The sequence below is a fragment of the Anastrepha obliqua genome, chromosome 5, assembly GCF_027943255.1.
Source record: "Anastrepha obliqua isolate idAnaObli1 chromosome 5, idAnaObli1_1.0, whole genome shotgun sequence".
In the NCBI taxonomy this organism is placed as follows: domain Eukaryota; kingdom Metazoa; phylum Arthropoda; class Insecta; order Diptera; family Tephritidae; genus Anastrepha; species Anastrepha obliqua.
Genome location: NC_072896.1, coordinates 97548856 through 97572155, shown reverse-complemented (window position 1 = coordinate 97572155; position 23300 = coordinate 97548856). Strand labels below are relative to the sequence as shown.

The following is a 23300-nucleotide window of genomic DNA, read 5'->3' as shown; positions in this document are numbered from 1 at the left end:
GTAATTTTTTCTTTTTGATTTTTATGAGGCTTGGTAGCTAAGGGCTTTTGAGATCGCTGATTTTGAATGTGAAGTCGCTTTTACTAAATTCAAAATGGCGGCTTCAAATTTGGCAGTTCAAAATTTAATGAATAAATTTTCCAATAATGAAGATTGGAACAGCTTCTACATTTTTTTACCATAACTTTTTTAATTTGATACTTTTTTAAATAATTACATTTAAATTTTTTTAATTCAAAGCTTAAATTTTTTGAAGAAGGAAAAAAAACAATTCTTTCTTGTAAAACTGAACGGCATGTTATGAATTACAAAATAAATACGTCCACTAATTATTTTTAACAATGAGATACATACGAAAGCTTACTTCTTAAGTATCCGCTTGAGATGAACAACAGAAAATTATTTTATTTATAGAATTTTCGGAGATTTTCTGTAATGTTGGAACCAGCCAACACCAGCACATCCAGTGAAAGATAAGAAAATGTATTGAAAAATAAAAACCTCTTATTGTAAAAAAATAAATAAAGAAAAATACCAAAAAAAATGTTTTAATTAAAAAAAACGCATCTAAATTCTATTCGCGTATTATTTTCAATTCAAAGCGAGTCGATTAAGAAATTTTTTCTTTTTTTAATTCAGAAAAGTTATTACTTTTTCTTAAAAAAAATAAATTTTCTACTCTTTTTTAAATAATAAAAAAAATCTAAACTAATCTAAGACAGTAAAATCTAATTGCGGCCGCCGTAGCCGAATGGTTGGTGCGTGACTACCATTCGGAAGTGCGTAGGTTCGAATCTCCGTGCATGAAACATCAAAATTATAGAAAAAGTTTTTTCTAATAGCGGTCGCTCCTTGGCAGGCAATGGCAAACCTCCGTATGTGCTGCCCACAATTTCAATTTGAACACCCAATAATTTTCCCTAGTCATGTAGTCAATATTCAAAAAAACGTGTTAATAACAAAATTTAGATTTGGAAAAAATTCTAAAAGTTAACTATGTAATAATCATCTGACTAGAAGCGCGAACCTCACACTAAGTGAGCACTAAAAATAATTTATTGTTTATTCAACTAAACTTTTGAAGCAATAAAAGCCCAAATGTGCATTCTCTCGAAATGTGTATGCAACGGATGTTATTTTTTTTTTTTAAGAAATACAGAGTTCTTTTTGGAAAAAAATACAAAAATTCAAAGAAATTTTTGGTTTTCTTAGCAAGCAAATCTTATGGCATTTGGTGTTTATAAATAATTTCGGGCATATGGCCACCGAAACTTATGAAGACCAACCTGTTCGTTTTAATCCTGTGTCCGTTTGTTAGTTTATTTTAGTTAAAATTTATATTTAGTTTTTAAACTTATCATCTAAGATATTTATTGCCCTCCTATGAACAATTTTTTTGATGAGCTCTCACCTACACTTAGCTCGCCCATGGAATCGATTTCACTAAGCGCTCCAATATCCGCTTCAATGTCTGTAAGTGTGCGTTGCAAGGAGAATTTAGAGCTGTGGACAGCATCACACCGTTAACCAGCGTTGCAACAGAAGTTAGTCTCACAATTTGCTACGGATGGTCAAGGCTGGTAATCTATTAGAAATATATTTAGATGCTTACCAAATTATGACCGAGGTTAGAACCAAGTCCAGAAAATGCTGTCAGTATAAGCCCGCTAGTTTCCTTCACTTGCAATCGACTCAAACGAATCCAAAATAGATATATAATATGGAAAGTTTTCAAATTATTTATCAGAATTAAATTTAAAAAAAAATTTAAATAAAAAAAATTAAAAAATTAAATTAATTAAGAAATTAAATAAAACCAAAATAAAAAAATAAAATATAAAATAAAATGGCCTATACAAAATTTGATTTCTCTAATTTTGTCGCTTTCAATATGGGCACCCACGGCCAAATAGTTTATTCTTGAACAAATGTCATATAAATCAAAGCATTCAACTAGATTTATAAAAATTCGACAAATTTTCATCAAAGTTTCCAACTTTTTTATCAGAATTAAATTTGAAAAAAATTTAAATAAAAAAAGTTAAAAAATTAAATAAAAAGAAATTAAATAAAACAAAAATAAAAAATTAAATAAAAAAAAAAGATTTTAATTAAAAAAATAAAATATTTCTAGCATAATGTAGTACAATTTTTGTTAGTATTTGACCAACTAGTTTCTCCATGCGAGTTGCTCCATAAAATACCAAGTGAAATAAATAAAATAAACATAAAAATTTTAATTAAAAAAATTTAAATTAAAAAAAATTAAAAAAAAAATAAATAGAAAAAATTAAAAAAAATTTAAATAAAAAAACAATAAATAGATTTAGTAGGCAGTTTTATAGGCCATTAAATTTTAGCATAACGAGTTTCTCCATAAAATAAAAATAAATAAAAATATATAAGGATTAAAATTAAAAAATGTAAATTAAAAAAAATTTAAATTCAAAAAAGTTTAAATGAAAAAATTAATAATAAAAAAAAATTACATGAAAAATTAAAAAACAAAAGAGTAGGCACATTTGACCAACGAGTTTCTCCATGCGAGTATAACAAATGCTCGGCATTTTTTTATTAAGGCGTCTGGCCACCCTGGCGGACCAAAAAATGCACTTTTTTTTTTTAATTAATAAATTCGAAGCTATGGGCCGGAATATTTTTATTTTTTAACTCAATATCATACAGGGTTTCAAGAATAACATTGTGAACTTTTATTTGAAAATATTAAAAAATGGCGCCGTGATGTTGGTTGCCGCGGAGGTCCTCCACACGATACGCACGGTCCTTGTCCCACCTGGTCCTCGGTTATGGTACATCTGAAAAAAAAAAAAAAAAATCCGGTTATTCTGAAGTAGTGTGACTACAATGTAGCGTAGCCTTTTTTTTTTCGACGATTAGAAAAATTATGGTGAGCCGAAAAAAAAAATTTTAATTTTTTACCGACATTTTTCAAACAAAAACATTAATAAAAAAAAAACTAATCAAGTTATCAAAAAACTTCTACGTAACATTGTAGATAATGTATCTAAGAATATTCAGTAAAAATTTGAAAGCAATCAGAAGGATAGTTTCCGAGATCTCGAAGGTACCAGGTCAAAAAATGTAGTTTCGAGATAATCGCAAAAGAAAGTAACCATTTTTTAATATTTTCAAATAAAAGTTCACAATGTTATTCTTGAAACCCTGTATGATATTGAGTTAAAAAATAAAAATATTCCGGCCCATAGCTTCGAATTTATTAATTAAAAAAAAAAAAGTGCATTTTTTGGTCCGCCAGGGTGGCCAGACGCCTTAAAGAAAAGGTATAACATAGTTTGGAAAAATAATTATGAAAAATCAACGGAGTTTTTCAACAACTTCAAATCTGCAGCCAATTGTACTAAAATTGAAGAAGCTACAAAACTGCATACCAAAATTTGTTCTATAAATTCTAATTAAAAACCTTCGAATTGGGTTAAAAAGTTTGGGGAATTTTTATATTTTTTGTATAAAATTTGAAAATTGGATTTACGTAGCTTTTGTTAGGCAATTAATTGTGCTTTTATATAAAAATAAAAAATAAAAAAAAAAATTGTTAAAACTTCTCGAAATGTTGATGTGGTATCATTTGTCGCGGGCTGTATATAGGGAAGAATGTTAAGCCATTTCTTGCGTTGGCCTATTTTAGTCAAAATTATATGTGCCGCATTACTATATTATCGCTAAACTACCTATAAATATATTTAAATTCAATAAAATAATTGTCCATGCAGTTGATATCGGAAGCAATTCAAACGAATAACTCCATAAATATGTCGCGAAGCAAGTCAATAGGTGTCAAATGGTACGAAAATCTTTAAATGTTCAGCTTGTCAAAGATTTATTTTAAAAACAAGTTTTCTGTATGAAATTCTAAGGGTGTTGTCAGTACAAATATTTGATATTTCACGCCACTGAATATCGCAGTATATTTATAGAGGCGCTACTCACTTAAATAGCTACGCCTATCAGCTGTACGGACAATTCTTTGAGTCATGACATGTTTCTTTACTCGACCACGCACCACCTGAAATCAATAAACCTTGCGCTTTCTGGCCATTGGTGTAATATACACACATACATACATACATACATATACTTTTTTGGCATTCATCGATCAACGATCGGGAGAAATTATGTATAGTTTATGTACCCAATAAAAATAACACCAAACCATGCATCACTTAGAGGCATAACAAAAATGTTATTGTTGCGGTGCGCGTAGAAGCGATTGAGGTGAATGGGTATGTGAATAATAATGTGTACAAATGTTGCGTGTTTTCTTACATTGATTCCCTTGAAGGAACTACATACAAAAGAAAAAGAAAGAAATAAAATGCAAATTTTATACGTGTCATCCTTCATTTTTAAGCCATTTTTCCAAAGCAAAACAATTTCACAAATTTTTTTTCGGCACAATATTTCTTCGCGCCTATATTTCGTTCATTAGTACCCATGTTGATAAACTAATTATGAAATTAATATAACAGCTCGCCGTTGATAATACTGCCTTTTAGACTCGATAGGTGCAAGGGTCGGCTTGGCAATCGCATACATAAGAAGTATTTATAAATATAAATGCCGCTTACACCTTTTCTGTTAATCATTTGGCCGAGCTTCTCACCTAATTTGTACACCTTGATGTTTTTCCTCAAATGTAGGGACTTAAAGGCTTATGCCGCCTTCGAATGGCAGATGTTTTTTTGTGAGGAGCTTTTTCATGCAAGAAATGCACTTGGAGGTTTATCAATGCTTGCCGAAGAGTGAGAGAGAAAAAAAATTTCAATAATTTTATTGTCTATCGTTTGGTGTTTCATGTCCGAGAATGGTAGTCACGCATCAACCCATTTGACCACAACAGCCGCCTAAATAAGAGGTACCAAGTAAATATTCCTCAAGGAAAAATCTAGCGAGCTCAAATCATACATACGGTCTTGCTGGAAAATTCTTGTTACCTCCGCAATATCATTTCTACGCACTGCTGATTGGCTTACCGTGTCATCGGTGATTAAATAATAAACAACAAATTTGATAGATGCCGTCAAAGCAACATGACAGCCACAATCTATCACATCGACTCTTCGCTATTAGAAAACCCCATAGTTTAACTCCCTTAATTGAGCACATCAGTTAATAAAGGGTCACCAGATAAGAACGATAGGAAAATATATTTAAATTCAGGCTTTATCTTGAAGCTTTGTATGAAATAACAAATCATTGAAATGACCGCCTCGACTTTGCTGGCTGTACTTTGAGATCATCCATGGTTGGCTTATTATCGTAGCAATTTTTTTCAGTAATCAGTAAAAAAATATTTTTACTGCAATTTTTTTCAGTAATCAGTAAAAAAATATTTTTACTGCAATTTTTTTTCAGTAATCAGTAAAAGTTTACTGGTAATGAAAATGAAATTGCAATATCAGTAAAATATTATATTTACTGCATTTTTACTGTTACTGCAAAGTGCCCACCTATGTCGTAGACTAAGCACTTGACGTAGCCCCAGATAAAACAACATACGGTGTCAACTCGCATGACTACGGTGACCAATTGATGAACGCTCCTTATAAGAAGGCCCAGCCATCAGATTTCTCCTCCACAACTTCGAGCGTTGTGCCGATTGCTTTTCATGCAGCGTCGTCTTGCTGGAGCCACAGTTCGGATATATCGCACATAAAGACGGTTCATGTCTTTCTATACCGAGTACCATTGAAGAAAAATTTAATTCGAAAGAAATAAGGTCCGATGATGCCGCCATAATGCAAACAGCAACAAACAACTAATTTTTGTAGATGTACATATTGGTGCTGGGTCCAAAACTTGTAGATTGTGTTCGCTTCAACGACGGCAATTTTGCTTGTTAACATAATCGCTGAGTCTAAAATGGGCTCGTCAGAGCAGATGATGATTTTTGGGTCAAAATCTGAATCTACGTATTTATAACTGCACCGGAATTTCGATAATAGTTTTTTAATAATTTTCACGCTCGGTAAGCGTTAAACGATGCTCGGCTAAATGAAAAATCTTACTGAATATTTTGACAACTGGATGTCATCGATACTTTGGCGGGCGGGTGCAAACGCCTTAACAGTAACGCCATAGAGTCAATTGTTATGAAAACACTGTCATTACTGAATGATCACCCTATAGTAGCACCTCTTTTCTTGAATCGAAAGCACAAAGTTTTTTATGAAAATCACCAAAACCCATCTCTGCGTAAAACGTAATTAAATGGCGCATTCGTCTAAAAAAATCAAAACGTGACATTGGCAAAGGTTAACCTCTTATTTAGTTCAATAAAAGTGATGTCAATTAATAGAGTTTCACCTTCAAATCGGAATGATAGCTGTGATGGTAAGAGCTACTGAAGAATATAAATTAAGAATTATCGATGGTATTGAAAATTTAATTTTTGATTTGGTTTCAGTCTTTTTATTTTAACTACAAAAATAAATCAAAAAATTTAATTTTCAGAAAGGGAATTTCTCTCAATTCAAGTGTCAGCTGTGAAAAAACAAAAATTATTTTAAAAATTAAGCTCTATTTAAGCTTAAAAAATAAAGAAATGATTGAAAATGTTAAAAGAACGAGTGACAAGTAAACTAAACTTGGTTTTTCGATAGAAACTTGAAATTTCAAAAAGTTCCAAATTGTCGTTTTTCAAAAAATAACAAAACATACCAACATTTTTCAACTTTTTCTAGTTGATAAATATAATAATACTATTTTGGAGTTAGATAAGTGCGTAACAACATATTATTTTGTCTGGTCCCTTAAGAAAAAGTTGGAATTTTTGAAAAATATAAAAATTAATACTTCTAAAAAAATATAAAAATTAATACTTTTCAAAAGTATAAAAAATACAGAAAACTACTTCAACTCTTTCAGCTCCACCCAATGGATTAAATTTGGCGACAAAATATGACACTTATAGCCTAGACAGACGGCGGCGTTTATTGGGATTATCGGTGGAGTTAATTCTGATTATTATTGTAGTGTAACAGTCGGTTGTAACGCGGTTAAGTGAATAGCTGATTTGTTCATTGGATAGTTTTGTCAGTAACAGATGGACAGTAGGCAACAAATACGGGTAAAAGCTGTCCATGTAGCAAGAAATAATTATGTTTTTAAAAAACATCTTAAATTGCAATTTCTCAAACTTTTCCGAAATGTCAAACCAACTAATGTGCAATAATTTCGAAAGTGTTAGTGTAAACTAGCATTGCACCCAGTCTTTCTTGTTCTTCTCTTTAAAAAAATTCCATTATTTCACATTCACATTAGATTACTGTCATTTTTCGGCAATGTTCCCATCAAAATTTCCCCTAATCCGTTTAAATTATGAGAATTAAGTCTGGTTGTAATCCGTCCCGATTAACGCCACCGTCTGGCTAGGCTATTAGGCTCTCTCTATCGATTAAAGGGTTATATACACTTGTAAGGCTGAAAAATCAAGTTTTGTTGAGCATTTTTTTACAAAGAACGATTTTATTAAACAAATAAAGTTTTTAATTATTCAAACAATGTCTACTTTAAAGTTAATTATAGCACGTAAAGTTAATGAAAATATTGAATTGTACGGCTCCTGCAGATGATCTCCCAAGCGTCTTCCAAAAAAAAGCGTTCGGCGGTGGAGAAAATATCTCCGGTTTGGATTATCTGAAATCGAAAAACCAATAATATTCTTTTTGGGGATAGACAAAGCTAGGTATTAATCAAAGGAATAGTCAAAATTTTAATTTTTGATAAAATGGTGGCTATAGGAAAAAAACTGGAATTTTTTCACGAAAAATTGCCTAAAAAAATAAAAAAAATCATCAGAATTATTATACCTTCGATTAATACCTGGAGAATATATCTGAGAAGGTTGTGTTAAAATTTCAAGACGATCGGTTTGGCCGTTTTTTGAGAAAAGCGCGTTTAAAGTTTGAAAAGCACTTCGCATAGGGTAAAAATTCTCTGAAACGCCTTTTCAAATTTGCTTGTAACTTCGAAAATATTCACCGGAACGATATTAAATTTTCCGTGTGCATTCTTAAATATATGTACATTAAGAAAATAAAATAAAAACAAAATCAATTTTTTGAAAATTCTAACTATATAACGGGTGATCAATTAAGAGGAGTTTTTTTCATTTGCGTTTTTTTTACAGATCGCGCGCGAGTTGTGGCAAACTGTCATCGTGGATTTGTTGAACAGCGTTTGGCATTTCATCATGGAAAGACTCACATCGCAACAACGTCTACAAATTGTTCAACTGTATTATGAAAATCAGCGTTCTGTGACAAATGTTTTTCGTGCGCTTAGACCGCATTATGGTCAACATAATCGGCCTGCCTTAAACACTATTCGACATACCATCAACAAATTTGAATCCGAATATTCATTGGTGGATAATTCTCGACCGAATAGACCACGTCCAGCAAGAAGCATTGAGAATATAGCGGCAGTTGCAGAGAGTGTACGTGAAAACCGCGATGAATCGATTCGGCACCGTTCTCAGCAACTTGGACTGTCGTATGGAACAACTTGGTCAATTTTACGGAAGGATCTTCATTTAAAAGCATACAAAATACAGCTCGTACAAGAACTAAAGCCAAATGACCTTCCTGCACGTCACCGTTTTGCTGATTGGGCTCTTGAAAAGATTGAAGAAGATCCGCTGTTTTCGAGCAAAATTTTGTCTGGTGTGGTTTATGGGCTGGTGGAATCATCGGTCCATATTTTTTCAAAAATGATGATGGCCGCAACGTAACTGTGAATGGTGCTCGCTACCGTACCATGATATCGGACTTTTTGCTACCTGAAATTGAATCTAATGATCTCTACGACATTTGGTTTCAACAAGACGGAGCCACTTGCCATACAGCTCATGAAACAATGACTTTATTGAGAAGTCATTTCGGAGAGCAGCTGATTTCACGTTTAGGACCTGTGAGTTGGCCACCAAGATCTTGTGATATCACACCTTTGGACTTTTTTCTTTGGGGATTCGTGAAGTCCAAGGTCTATGCTGATAAACCAGCTACGATTGAAGCTCTGGAAGCCAACATTACGACATACCAGTCGAAATGCTCGAACGAGTGATTGAAAATTGGACCTTCAGAATGGACCACCTTAAGCGTAGTTGCGGCCAACATTTGAATGAAGTCATATTCAAAAAGTAAATGTCAAAGAATGTCCTTTCAAATGATAAATAAAGGTTTTGAACATAATTTACATTTTTGTTTTTTTTTTTAACTATTGAAAAAAGCACCTCATGATTGATCACCCGTTATAACCCCTTAAATGATTTGAATATTTGGAAAAGCTGTTGAAATAAAAAAATTGCCAAATTTTAAGCCGGGGTAAATTTCACAAAAATATTGATTGTGAGTGAAAATATTTTTCGTGCATTTATGCAAAAAAACGTCCAACTTCTTCATATCCCCAAAAGGGGAAACCGTTTATTTCTCAATGCACACTCACCTTCATTTTAAGGGTATTTTCCTTTCATATTAAAGCACCATGCCCAAAAAAGAGTTTTTGTATTTAATGGAAAAATAACAGTTTGAGTCATTGCATTACTTTGGGCAGGGGAAACCGTATGCTGCCATTGCATATGTGTGTAGATATGTATGTGCATGCATACCTATGTTTTGGACAAGTACTTATGTAGGCACATAATTGTGTAGCTTAAGTAGATACTTGTGTGGTGCTTTTATTATTACCGACTTGTTGATTTGTATCGCACTTTAAACTGTGGCATTTAGGGTGGCGGCTATCTTATATGCATGGCAGCGTGCGTGATGTCTTATCAAATCATTTGATTAATATTGTTTTGAATTTGATAAGGCACTAATCAATTGGTGATATAGAAGTGGGTTTTCGCTTAAAACTATTTGGTTTTTAATTTCATAAGCCTTTCGGAATTATATCCCTAATAAAAATGGATTTACTTGTAGTGATAATATATTTTATAATATATGTATACATTCATACATATGCGATTTTAAAGTTAAGATTTATTTGCACGTATTTTATTGATTAAGATTGTCATACAAGTATGCTTCTGGAGGGGCAAGAGCGCATGTACGACTATTTGCTATGAACAGCTGAACTTTTTATTGACATTCATAAATACCTGTGGAAGTTTCCCGTTGATTATTAATTTCGTATTATTTATGTGCGTAAAAAATGTGTGAAGCCGGTGATGCCATGCTTTCTTGACTAACTGTTTACATAAGAGAATAATGATAAATAATATTTTCACGCCTTTTGAACTATTTTTTTCTTTTATCTCTTTTTGGATGCTGCATACATTATAGCAATGTATACAAAGTCGAAAATGTTTTACGTAAAAATCATGTGTACAGGGTGGTCCATTTAGCATTTGGAATTTAAATTTTAAATTGGCTATAAATAAATATTTTCTTCCTTTTGGTAAGAATAAGTAAACCCTGCCATTAAACATGGAAGACAATTTCATTGATTTTAATGGCTGGATTTACGGTAGCTCATTCGACCAAACCATTTTCGTTCCCACCACAGTCGGTTCTATGTTACCGGAACGACCCGGATTTATTATATCCGGCCAAAGACGATCACTTCAGTATATGCATGGGGAATGTTTATGCTGTTACAACAACAAGAACAATCGAACCATTTTTTCTGCACGTTTTCGCAAGTTTCCTCTTATCTCCTCTCTCATTGCTCCCATATCTTTAACTGATAAACATCATGTTCCTCTCTCTCTTGAGTTGGAATTTTTTGAGTTTTCTGAGGTACCCGATGAGCCTAACATCAAATTTAACTACAACTTATGCGACTTCTCAATTTTTAACGAAATTTTATTAAGTATTGACTGGGATAATGCCTTCCACGACAATGATCTTACCTCTTGTTTTCATTTTCTTAAGACTAAGGTTTCTGAGCTGTGTTTGAAGCACATTCCTGTTTATCATAAGAAAGTATATAAGACACCTTGGCATACCAAACGGCTTAGGCATCTAAAGAATCTAAAAAACAAATTTTCTAAACTGTATAAAAGGTCTGGAGACCCAATGCACTTCTCAAAATTTCAATGCCATTTAAAAGAGTTTAACTGTTTGAACAAGTTCTTATATAGAAATTACATCTTGAATTTCGAAAACAATATTATTTCGGATTCGAAGGCCTTTTGGCAATTCATCAAATCAAAAAAGTCTTGCTCAATGGTGCCAAACAATGTTTTTTATAATGGTAAATATGCAAATTCTGCCATAGAATCTGCCAATTTATTTGCTGACTTTTACTGCTCTAATTTTGAACCCGACTTAGACTCCGATTCTACTTTACCCTCTAATAGTTTTTCACCTCTCAATTTTGGGACTTTATGCCTATCAGTTACTGATGTCGTCAAGGGTATTATGAAGCTTAAGTCTACAACGAAAACTGACTCGGATGGCCTTTCGGGCATTTTGCTGAAGAATTGCTTGTGTCTCGCTGAGCCTCTTACAATTATATTCAATAAATCGTTGTCCTCTGGTATCTTTGTTGACGACTGGAAATTCACTTCCGTTACGCCTATATTTAAGAGTGGAAATAAAAACGATGTTAGCAACTACAGACCGATTTCGAAGCTTTCGTCTGTCTCAAAACTTTTTGAGATAACTGTGAATGAAAAGTTATATTTTGCTGTCAAAGGCCTAATATCTACCAACCAGCATGGTTTCGTTGCAAGTCGCTCCACTGTCACTAACTTGTCTATTTTCAATGATTACTGCGTTTCAGCCTTCCAGAACAGATCTCAAGTTGATGCAATTTATACAGACTTCTCTAAAGCGTTTGTCAAAGTATCGCACCGAATACTCTTGTCGAAGCTTGCATCATTGGGTATACACTCCTCGTTTTTGTCGTGGATCAAATCATATTTGTCCAACAGGCACTGCGTTGTAGCCGTTGATAATACGACATCCCGTGCATTTATTGCATCCTCTGGTGTCCCACAGGGAAGTATTCTAGGACCCCTCCTCTTTATACTCTTTATTAACGATATTGGTTCTTGCTTTTCGTTTGCAGAACACTTGTTGTATGCTGATGATCTTAAAATATTTGCGGTGATTAACAGTGTTAGGGACTCTGAAAAGTTGCAAACCGACTTGCACAATGTCCGGAACTGGTGCTATTTAAACCATTTGTCACTAAATATTAGCAAATGCTTTCACGTAAAATATGCTAAATCGAACAATACTTTGCATACTTCGTATAATATTGCTGGCTTACCTTTGCAATCCGTTGAGGAAATTAAAGACTTAGGCGTTATTTTCGACTCTAAGTTGAATTTCACCAGCCATGTCAACCACGTCATAAGACGATCATATGCGATGCCAGCATTCGTTCGCCGAAATTGTTCTGCATTTACCAACCCACACCCTCTCAAAACATTGTATTGTGCTTTTGTTAGATCAAGATTAGAGTATGCCGCTATTATTTGGAGACCGTACCAGATAGGTCTGTCTAATCGGATTGAGAGAGTTCAGAAAGTCTTTCTTCGTTTTGTGCTCCGATCTTTAAACTTTTCTGAACTTTAATAATTGACTTAAAACCACTTGATAGCAGACGATCTATTCTATCGTGCTCATTTATTATTCGTATCATTTCTGGATCTATTGATTGTCCTTCCCTTTTAAGTAAAATTCAATTTAATATACCCAATATGAGGCTCCGACAGTATGAAACTTTTAAAATTGGCTTCTCGAGAACCAACTATGGGGTGAATGCTCCGATTCCTAGGGCATGTGCAGATTTAAATATGTTTTTCAATTCTTCTGGTGCTGATTTTACATGGCCGTATGGCATCTTAGTCAATCATCTTAAATCGTTCTTTTCTTAGTAACTACTAAACTATTGTACATTAGCTTAATATAGTCTGTAAGAATGTATCCATTCAAAGACAATAAATAAATAAATAAAATAAATAAATAAACTTGGGTTTTATTACTTGAATCGTCACTGGATTGTTGGAGGAACGTTTTTATTCTTAACGTCTCCAAAAAATAGTCTAATGGAGTCAAATCGCTGCTTTTAGGCGCCTACTTTACATCACCCTTTCGGCTAATTACTAGAGTTTAATATTTCTCAATTTTGTTGAAGGGAAGAGCGACCCATGTGGTAAATTTATAATCATAAAAAAAATTTTCTGACACCAAGGATGTTATTTCAACTGTCGAACTTAAAAAAATAGTTAGTTCAAACTCCCAGCGTGAGATGGGCCACCCTGTCCATATAGAAGAACTGGAGAAACCACCTCTAGGGTGCTCTACGCAGTTATGTAGTTGATCGGTCATATTGTTTTTTTCTTTTCAATTTATTAAGAACATCCTTAGAAGCGACAGATAGTCTGTATGGCTTCGAGCGCACTCGAGCTCACCTCAAATCCTTGAATAAATGTTATATTTTACCTCTATTAATTGGCTGATTTTTTAATTACGGCTGGCACCATCTGGAATATATTACAGTAATCCGGAAGCCTTAATTAGCTCAATGCGTGAAGGAGTAGTACTGAAAATGGTCCTCTTAGAGAATACGTAGAAACTTTTACCTACATACCTTGCCATTCAGAGTCTATGGATTTAGTATAGATTGAGGCCTGCTAAGGGCCAGACCGCCCTAAAAATTAGATTGACTTTCATGTAAAATTAGAATTGAAGACACAACATCTTTCGCAATAACAGCCGTTAAGCCGCGTAGAAGTCCTTGTGGGATGCACCAACAGCTATAACTGCGTGTTTTATGATAAATAGTAAAAGATTGTATCTAAGATACAATAAAAATATATTGATAAATATTCTCGACATGTCTTGCTTAATGCAAATTTAAAATAAAATAAAATCATAAAAACGTTTGAATACCAATAGCGGAGGCTTACAAAACTTGTTAGTAGTTAGCTGCACATGACGAGATAAACCGCTGTAGTCATACTTTTTTTATTCATATTTATATATTTTCGCATTTAAAGCCGCGTTGAAATATTAAAAGTGAAATTTTCATAATCAACAACAAGAAATTAATCTCCAACAGCAGTAATTCACGCTTGAATTGGCTGCGCCTGCGTAAAGTGACAAGATACACTGCAGCTAAGTGATTGAAGCAACCAGATCAGATGAAGCGGATCAGTTGGGGCAATGCAGTGCATGCATACATATTTTTTTTCGATTACTAACCACGTACATACGAGTACATGCACGTAATACATGAAGGTGAAAGCTTTTAAATAAATTCATAATAAAAAGCCGGTGCAAATAGCAAAAATTGCATTGTTGTTGGGTCGGGCAAGAGTCAACAAGATGGTTAGAGTACTTACATATTTACATATGGTAACTAAACATAGACAAATTCATACGCTTTTGTATGTTAGCAAATCAACAGAGCAAGGAATGAGTAACAAGCGATGACGTCAAAACTACTAAAAAGCGCCAATTAGCTACGAATGTATATATGAATGAATGTGTGTAGATATGTATGAATTTATCTAACATATTTATTTAGGTAGAAAAACAAATAGCTTTTCATTCAATGTAATTTCTGTGATTCATGTTCAAAAATCGTGCATATGTATGTATGTATAAACATATATACATACAAACGTGCAATGTAGTAAGATTTTGATACAAATTTTTGTTTTTGTAATTTACTATCTATTTACTCATAAGCGTTGCCTTTGAAATGATTTTTTGTCAAAGTCTTCACTAAATGCATACGCTGAATACCACATAGATACATACATACATACATACAATTAAACAGCTGCGTTCTACATACAAATTAACAACCTAACCAAAAATATGTGGCCATAAATAAGAAATTGTTTACGCATCTGCATGTGTGTGCATGTTCCGAATTGCCGATTAAGCGATTCACGCAAACAATGTTTACCACATTACTCTATTTAATATACATCCGATTATTATGAGGTTCTACAAAAATTTTCTCTCACACATAAATCAATATTCAAATGTATAATTTTTGGCTCTCCTACACTCTCAATCAATAAACATTAACTTGTCTTTTTACCACACAGGTGGCTTGCACAAATTGGAAACGCGTACTAATGATCCTCACTGGAAAGTGGCAGAACGGCACCGATCCATTACAAATACCTGCCGCTTTGGCACATTCGTGGGGCATGTTCCAAAAGCTCCATGCGCTCAGCGATGAGGAACGCGCTCAGGTGCTCTCCGAGTATACACGCTTCATATTGGTGCGCCATCCATTGGAACGTTTACTCTCCGCATATCGCAATAAGCTGGAGAGCGATTCGACGAGTGCACGCTACTTTCAGACGCGTTTTGGCCGGCAGATAGTGAAGGCATTCCGTGCTGGCGCCGATAATCATTCGCTTGTACGTGGCGATGATGTGAGTTTTGCGGAATTTGTGCAATATTTGCTAACACCGGAGGTGAGCCGCACCAATCAGTCATATAATGAGCATTGGGAACCTATCTCGAATCTCTGCAATCCCTGTGTGATGAAGTACAATGTTATAGGTGAGCTTCGAATTTGATTACCATAGATCTGTTCATAGAGCAAATTACAAACTAGCAAGTTTCGGTGTTCATATTCGTATGTATGTATTATAAAGGGTGTTTTTAGAGGTTAGGTTTTCAAGATGAAATAAAACGTATATAATTTAATGTTATGGCCAAGAATTTAGCTTTATTATAAAGATAAGGGTTTGCCATTATGTTTTAATAATGATTTCGGGCAAGTGGCCGCCGCGGCTGGCTCGAATAAATTCCAGCCGAGAGGCCCAATTTTCGACCACTTTTTGCAGCAATTGGGGCCGTATGTCAGCAATAACGCGCCGAATATTCTCTTCCAAGACGTCAATCGTCTCGGGCTTATCTGCGTAGACAAGCGACTTCACATAGCCCCACAAGAAATAGTCCAGCGGTGTTATATCGCACGATCTTGGAGGCCACGTCACAGGTCCACGGCGCGAGATAATGCGCTCATCAAAAGTTTGCTTCAATAAATGGATTGTTGCGTTGGCTGTATGGCATGTAGCGCCGTCTTGTTGGAACCAAAGGTCGTCCACATCAACATCGTCCAATTCAGGCACGAAAAAGTCATTAATCATGGCTCTATAGCGCTCTCCATTGACTGTAACATTATGGCCGGCTTCATTTTTAAAGAAATATGGACCAATGATATCCTCTGCCCATAGAGCACACCAGTGACTTTTTGAGGATGTAACGGCGTCTCAGCAATGGCTTGTGGATTATGTTCACTCCAAATGCGACAATTTTGCTTATTGACATACCCATTCAACCAAAAGTGAGCTTCATCGCCGAACAAAATTTTCTTCGATGCGTCGGGCGGACCGAACCATTATTTTCGTAATAAATTTGCACGATTTGCAAACGTTGTTCAGGTGTAAGTCTATTCATTATGAAATGGCAAACCAAACTGAGCATAAATCAAGTATAGCTGTCAAAAAGACCATCTACGAAAAAAGTAGTGCCAACTTGAAAACCTAACCTCTAAAAAAACACCCTATATATCCAAAAAACTTGCAAAATAGGGGAGAGTGAGAAGTAAAATGGCATTTCAATTTGAGGGGAAGTTGCAAGTTTTTACGGGATAAATTTTTACTTGCAAGAATTTACTTTTTTGAATGTAAAAATGTCCTTTTTTTAATTTAGCACGAGGTAGTTCTACTGAATTTTTTTTTTAATTTTTCTCGGCAGCAAATTAATAACAATTGTCGTTGTTGTTGTTTTTGTTTTTGTTGTAAAGCGTTTTTCAGTAAGAGCGCTTCAACTTTTTTTTTTGAATAAAACACAAACGGTTTGATTTTTTTAACTAATTTTTTTTACTATCGAGTTTGAACATATAGATTTAAGTATGAAATTCGATTTCTGTTGCATGACCACCGCGTGCACGTTTTACGAAGTCCAATCGTTTAACCCAATTTTCGACCACTCTTTTGCATAAATCGGCCGAAATTCCAGCAATTTCGCGTTCAATATTGGCTCTGAGCTCACAAATCGTCGCCGGCTTGTTACTGTAGACCAATGACTTCACATAACCCCAAAGAAAATAGTCTAGAGGCGTCAAATCACACGAGCGCGGCGGCCATTCGACCGGTCCATTTCTGGAAATAATGCGCTCATCGAACTTACTCTTCAACAAATCAATTGTAGCGTGTGCTGTGTGGCTTGTGGCCCCGTCCTGTTGAAACCACATGTCGTCTAAGTCCGTACCATTCAATTGCGGCCAAAAATAATCGTTTATCATGTCGCGGTATCGATTTCCATTCACAGTAACGTGGCGATCGTTCTCGTCAACGAAAAAATATGGGCCAATTACGCCGCCGGCATGTAAACCGCACCAAACAGTGATTTTGTCGTGATGCAACGGTGCCTCATGAATCACGTGTGGATTGCTTTCTGCCCAGTAACGCATATTTTGTTTGTGGACAAAGCCATTGAGCCAAAAGTGAGCTTCATCACTGAAGATGATTTTTTGGAAAATTTATAATTTTTCATAAAAAATGTGCACGATTATTTTCATAAAAAATTTGCATGATTTGCAATCGTTGCTCAAGTGTGTAGCATTCCATGATGAAATGTATACTAATGAAGTTTGCAAATGACAAGCGAAAAATAAAAAATATTGCATCGCTCGCCTTCCCTATCGGAAAAAAGTTGAAGCGCACCTATTGAAAAACGCTTTAGTAGCATAAGTATTCCCCATGCATATATGGAGAATGCTGCTGAAGTGACAGTCCTTCGCCGGATATAAATCCGGGTCGTTCCGGTTACGTAGAACTGACTGCTCGTTAGATTGCATTTTTTTTTGCTTTATTTTTATTTTTTTAATTTAATACGCCTTAGCCGAATGGGTTGGTGCGTGACTACCATTCGCAATTCACAGAGAGAACGTCGGTTCGAATCTCGGTGAAACACCAAAATTAAGAAAAACTCCGAGTGTATTTCTGCCATGAAAAAGCTCCTCATAAAAATATCTGCCGTTCGGAGTCGGCTTAAAACTGTAGATCCCTCCATTTGTGGAACAACATCAAGACGCACACCACAAATAGGAGGAGGAGCTCGGCCAAACACCCAAAAAGGGTGTACGCTCCAATTATATATATATAGCTGAAATGAACAAATTTTTAATTTTTGCAATTTTGCTCGCCAACAATTTAATCAGCTGTTCTTACACCAACAAATTCTTCCAGGTTTTGCGTTCATGTACTTTTTTTTATATTATTCTCTGAGCGAGAATTCTCCAAAATGAAGTTACTGGATAATTGTCACATGCACAAACCTCATAACTACATACTAATACTGTGAAAATTGTTTAATTGCATTTTTTCTTGTAGGTAAATATGGCACTCTACTTGATGACTCGTCACTGGCATTACATTTAGCTGGCGCAGACAATCTTACATTCCCCACTGGTCACAAGCCATCCAACACGCGCGCTCATTTGCGTTTATACTTTGATCCGTTGCCGATTAGTGCGATAAGACGACTGTATGAAATTTATATGGATGATTTTCGTCTATTCGAATACGGGTTGGAAGATGTGCTAGGCTTCGAGTTTGGCTGACACAATATACAGGCTCTGCGTACATGTCATAGATAAATTTTAGAACATATCAAGTTACTGCAATGGATTTTTGCACCATATAAAGTAACGACTTCTTCAACAAGACGCTTTATTTTTAATATAATGATATTTGTGATGCATGCATATTTTAATAATTGTTACTTTTTAAGATGTTTTTTTGTGGCTTTGATTTAGAATTTAGACAATGCGAATTTTTTTTATATAAACACATATCGCTCGTATGTTAGAAGAGTTTTATAAGTGCGTTAATTATGCAGAAAAGGCCGTCAGTTCTTCTGGTATGCTGTGTAATAAATTCATAGCGGCATCTAATAGCAGTACATACATATGTATCTCATTTGAGGAAAATATGTGCCTTATGTGTCTTTATTTTTTACTTAATGATTAATAGCAAATTAAAAATTACCATTTGGTTTTCTCGGTATTTTAGTTTTTGGAATATGACGACCTTCTAGCAAACGCGCAGTATGCAGCCAGGTGCTGTTTAGTTGCATTTAGTCATAAGTATAAATTAGATGTACATATGTCAAATAAAACTAAGCTTATTTTAATCTTTACAATTTTTTAATCTTTACAATTTAGTAATAAGCATAATGAATTCACAAGTTTTTTGCTACATTCATAGATATTTAGTTAAATAAATATATGCTATATTTGAAAAGAATGCGCGGTGAAATTTATTATTAGTTTCTGGGCGGATGAAAATTCGAGTTTAAATTCTTTGAAACTTGGATTTTCAAGAATTTTTGAAGGTTGTTCTGAATAATAAAGGGTTTTCCAAGAACAGGTGAATGGATAGCGCTATCGAGAGATGATTAACGATTTTTTATAGCCGGAATTGGATGGTATTGATCTGGACAACGTTTATTTTCAACAAGACAGATTTTTTTCAATTCTTTAAATGTAGGGAATTTTCAAAAAGGACAGAAAAAATTTTAAAATAGCGGGAAAAATTAAAAAAGTTCATTTCAAATAAAAAACCGCAGTAAGATTTCATGCCAGTGTTTTTTTCCTTGTGGCAGCATACTTTAAAAGCGTTAATACGGCCACATTGCCATATTTTTCTTCGTTAACGCTAAGCGCGATTTTTTCTTCGCGCGAAAATTGTTAATTGTCCCACGTTTTCTGGTGCTTTTCACTTTTGAAGTAAGTTTGCAATTATATTATATTAGTTTTAGCTTTTTTTATATTTAAAATGTTTATATTTTACAGAAATGAGCTCCTCCTCTTCAACTGACTCTTCGGAGGAACAAGAGAAAAATTCAAGTATCGGAAACAAAAGTTCAATAACAAGTGGCTTGAAGACGACAATTTTAGTGGCTGATTGAAAGCTGTGGCTAACGATTCATTTAAATGTAAATGCGCTGAGTGCGACAAAGTTTTGAACTGCGGCAATTCTGATTTGCAGAGGCACGCCGAGGCAAAAATGTACCAAAAAAATATCAAGACAATAAAAAAGACACCTAAAATAAATAGTTTTTTTAAGAAAAAACCGAGTAAACCAAATGGTTCCAGAAATTTCGAAATAAAACTTAGCATAATGTCGCGCTGCAAGTGATGAACCATTTAATCCCAGTCTGAAAAGTAATCGTGCCGGATTCTGAAAAAATAGAAACTCTGTCTTATTTTAAACAGAACTGATTGTAATGAAAAAGTCTAATTTTTAGTTTTTTTGCTGAATTTTTCTTTATATATGTGTTTATAATATAATAAATATGTGTATTTATATATATTTTTGAAATAAAATTTCTTATTAAAGTGTCAAAACAGCACCAAGCCCAAAACTTAAACAAATAATTCAATTTTGACGTTGCAAGTGCCCCACAGGAGAAAAATATGTAGGCAATTTTGTAGGGAAAATTTTTTGAAGCGTAGGGAAAAGTAGGGAATTTTTTTGGGCTGTGTAGGGATTTTTCAAAAAATCATTTACCATCACTGCGTGCCTTGTGACTTAACACCTTGTGACTTTTTTTTTGGGGCCACGTGAAAGAGAAGGTCTACGCCAAACGCCCAGGGTCCATTCAAGACCTCAAAGATGGAATTCGGGAGGCTTTCGAGGACATAGGGCAGCCACTTTGCAATTCGGTTATGAACCTGTAAGCGTGGTCGTGGTGGTCATTTGCCTGATGTTATTTTCCACTATTAACGGCATACCTTCCTCTTTATAATAAAATAAACATCCGATCATTTATATTAAAAAATAGCATTTTTCTTTGAATATCAAAATAACACCTCTTGTTGGAAAACCCTATATTATCAATCTTAACAGTCGCGATATGAAATTATACCACCCAGTCGGTTCTACTTTCACTTTGTCAGTAGTCTCTAAAATTTTGTGTGGAATGTTGATTGCTGCTATCGCAAATATGACTTCAACCTCTTGCGCTGGAAATTAATTTCCAAAAGCCGGTGACTGTATCGTGTAAACCAAATTATAAAACGAGCTCTTTCTTTAAATAGTTTCTATTAAAGCTTTTAGCAGAGTCTGTTTAACAAATGCATAAAGTCACAATATAAAATGAATATAAATAAAATTAATAACATTTTAAAGAATTTTACTAATAAATACAGTTATATATTATTATGTATGTATTATATATTTCAAAACAATCAGGAAGAAGACATTTCTTACTTTCACATACAGTTTCACTGCGTTTATTCTGTTTCGCGCATACCTGATATCTTCCTTGAGGCTTTTGTTTACTTTGTATAGGAGGAATTTTTTTTGAGAAATGTCTCCACTCTTTTACTTGCAAACGCTATCGTGTGTTATCTAAAGAAATTTTTCGGAGTGTTGGGTATTGACGATTATTAGCATTTTCTAGAATTTATTTTGCAATCTAAAGTTACTATTTCTTGGAATTTGGAATTACTTTTGCTTTTCGAAATAAACAATATGCTTTTTTACAGCTAATTCAGCCGGCGTAAATTGCATGTCACTGGAGAGCTTCGGTCGGTATTTCGTGAATAACTTTAGTAATGTTGGCTTCCAATGCCTCCATCGAAGCTGGCTTATCCACAAAGCATTTGGACTTTACATACCCCGACAAATAAAAGTCCAAAGGTGTGATATCCCACGATCTTGGTGGCCAATCCACTGGTCCGAGACGAGAAATAAATTGCTCACCGAAACGACGACGCAGTCAATCCATTGTTTCACACGCTCTATGGCAATTAGCGCCAGCGTCTTGTTGGAACATAATATTGTGGAGATCACGGGCTTCAATTTCCGACATTAAAAAGTCGTTTATCATGGCGTGATAGCATTTCCTATTCACTGTTACATTGGCGCCAGCCTCGTCTTTGAAGAAACATGGGTCGATGGTTGCTCCAGCCATAGGCCGCACCATACGGCTGTTTTCAATGCATGTAATGGCTGTTCTTGAATGGCTTCCGTTAGTTCTTCATCCCAAATACGGCATTTTTACTTATTGAAGTCCCCATTAAGCCAAAAATGGGCCTCATCGCTGTACCCCATAAGTTGGCCTGAGAGCGCGATGGATACTTTTCAAAGAGCATCGATTTTCGTAATACAGTTGTACGATATGTAAACGTTGTTAAGGCGTAAGTCTTTCCATAATGCAACGTCAATGAATACTGAAAAAATTGTATTTACTTTGACAGTAGTCACGCGTGATCTGTCAAAAAAACCGTATTGAAAAAAGTACCTCCAACCTGATCACCCTTTAGAATATGAACTTTTGGCTTCCATAAAACAAGCAATCCCTATGACTAATAGAAATACGGAGTAAGTTTTCTATAGAATAAGTTCACGACCAAATATAAATTGAACTTATATTTTATATACAAATTAAGTTCTGTGTTATATAAATATGAAATAAGGTATAAAATATTTCAATTGCTAATATTTCAATCTCATATCAATAACGCATTCGTTGTTTTGGCATTTGAATTTTTTTTTTTTTCATTCATATCTGTCAACTACCTATATACTATAAAAGTAAATGAATTTAAAGTGTTTTTCTTTTCAAAGCATCACCTAAATGTACATAAATGCAATATGCAGAATAATAGAAAATTTTGGCATAGAAAACAAAAAAAAAAAAAAAAAATTTTATAGTTTTTTATAGTAAAATATCACCGGTTCTTTTTACATTTTTATAATTTTCAAAATTTTTTTAAAATGTTTTTTTAAAAATGTTTTGTGGAAAAGTTATAATTTTTTTTTTACATTTTTGAAAAACTCCCTCCCTTAGATTTATTTTATCAATATTTATAAGCTAAAAAGTATGCGCACAAGACCTAAATAAAGGGCTGTGAATATACTATATACGCACATATGTAGATATATGGAGAAGTACTACAACAACCAAAGTGTGCGCCCGTGGGCAATTGTTCCCACGACAGTCGGCTCGACGTAACCGGAACAACCCGGATTTATATCCGGCCAAGGTCTATCCCTTCAGCAGCATTTCTCGTATACTATATGCACGGGGAATGTTTATGCTGCTATAACAACAACAACAACAACCGTGGTCAATGACAGAAGCTGTACTTGATGTTTGCAGTCTATCGAAGAGTATGAAAAAATGTAAAATTCTTTTTGGAAATTCGGCTGCAATGCCAGTATAAGAAAACACTGACAGGCACGTCATTTATTTAAGGGCATTACACCTTCATATTTTTTGAAACCAGCACCCCCTATTGGGTGCGAAGAATTT

The 23300-nt window shown here is 34.3% G+C and overlaps 1 protein-coding gene across 1 annotated transcript in view; it reads left to right on the top strand.

Moving 5' to 3' along the window:
- The window catches only part of LOC129247533 (carbohydrate sulfotransferase 13), a 39978-nt gene extending 20821 nt beyond the window's left edge, over window positions 1-19157 (top strand). Inside the window, exons 2-3 of the mRNA XM_054886686.1 lie at window positions 15059-15524; window positions 18368-19157. Of these exons, the coding sequence (XP_054742661.1) occupies window positions 15059-15524; window positions 18368-18597 (696 nt within the window). The 3' untranslated portion in view covers window positions 18598-19157. The remainder of the gene's footprint in view (window positions 1-15058; window positions 15525-18367) is intronic.
- The last annotated feature ends 4143 nt before the right edge of the window (window positions 19158-23300 follow it).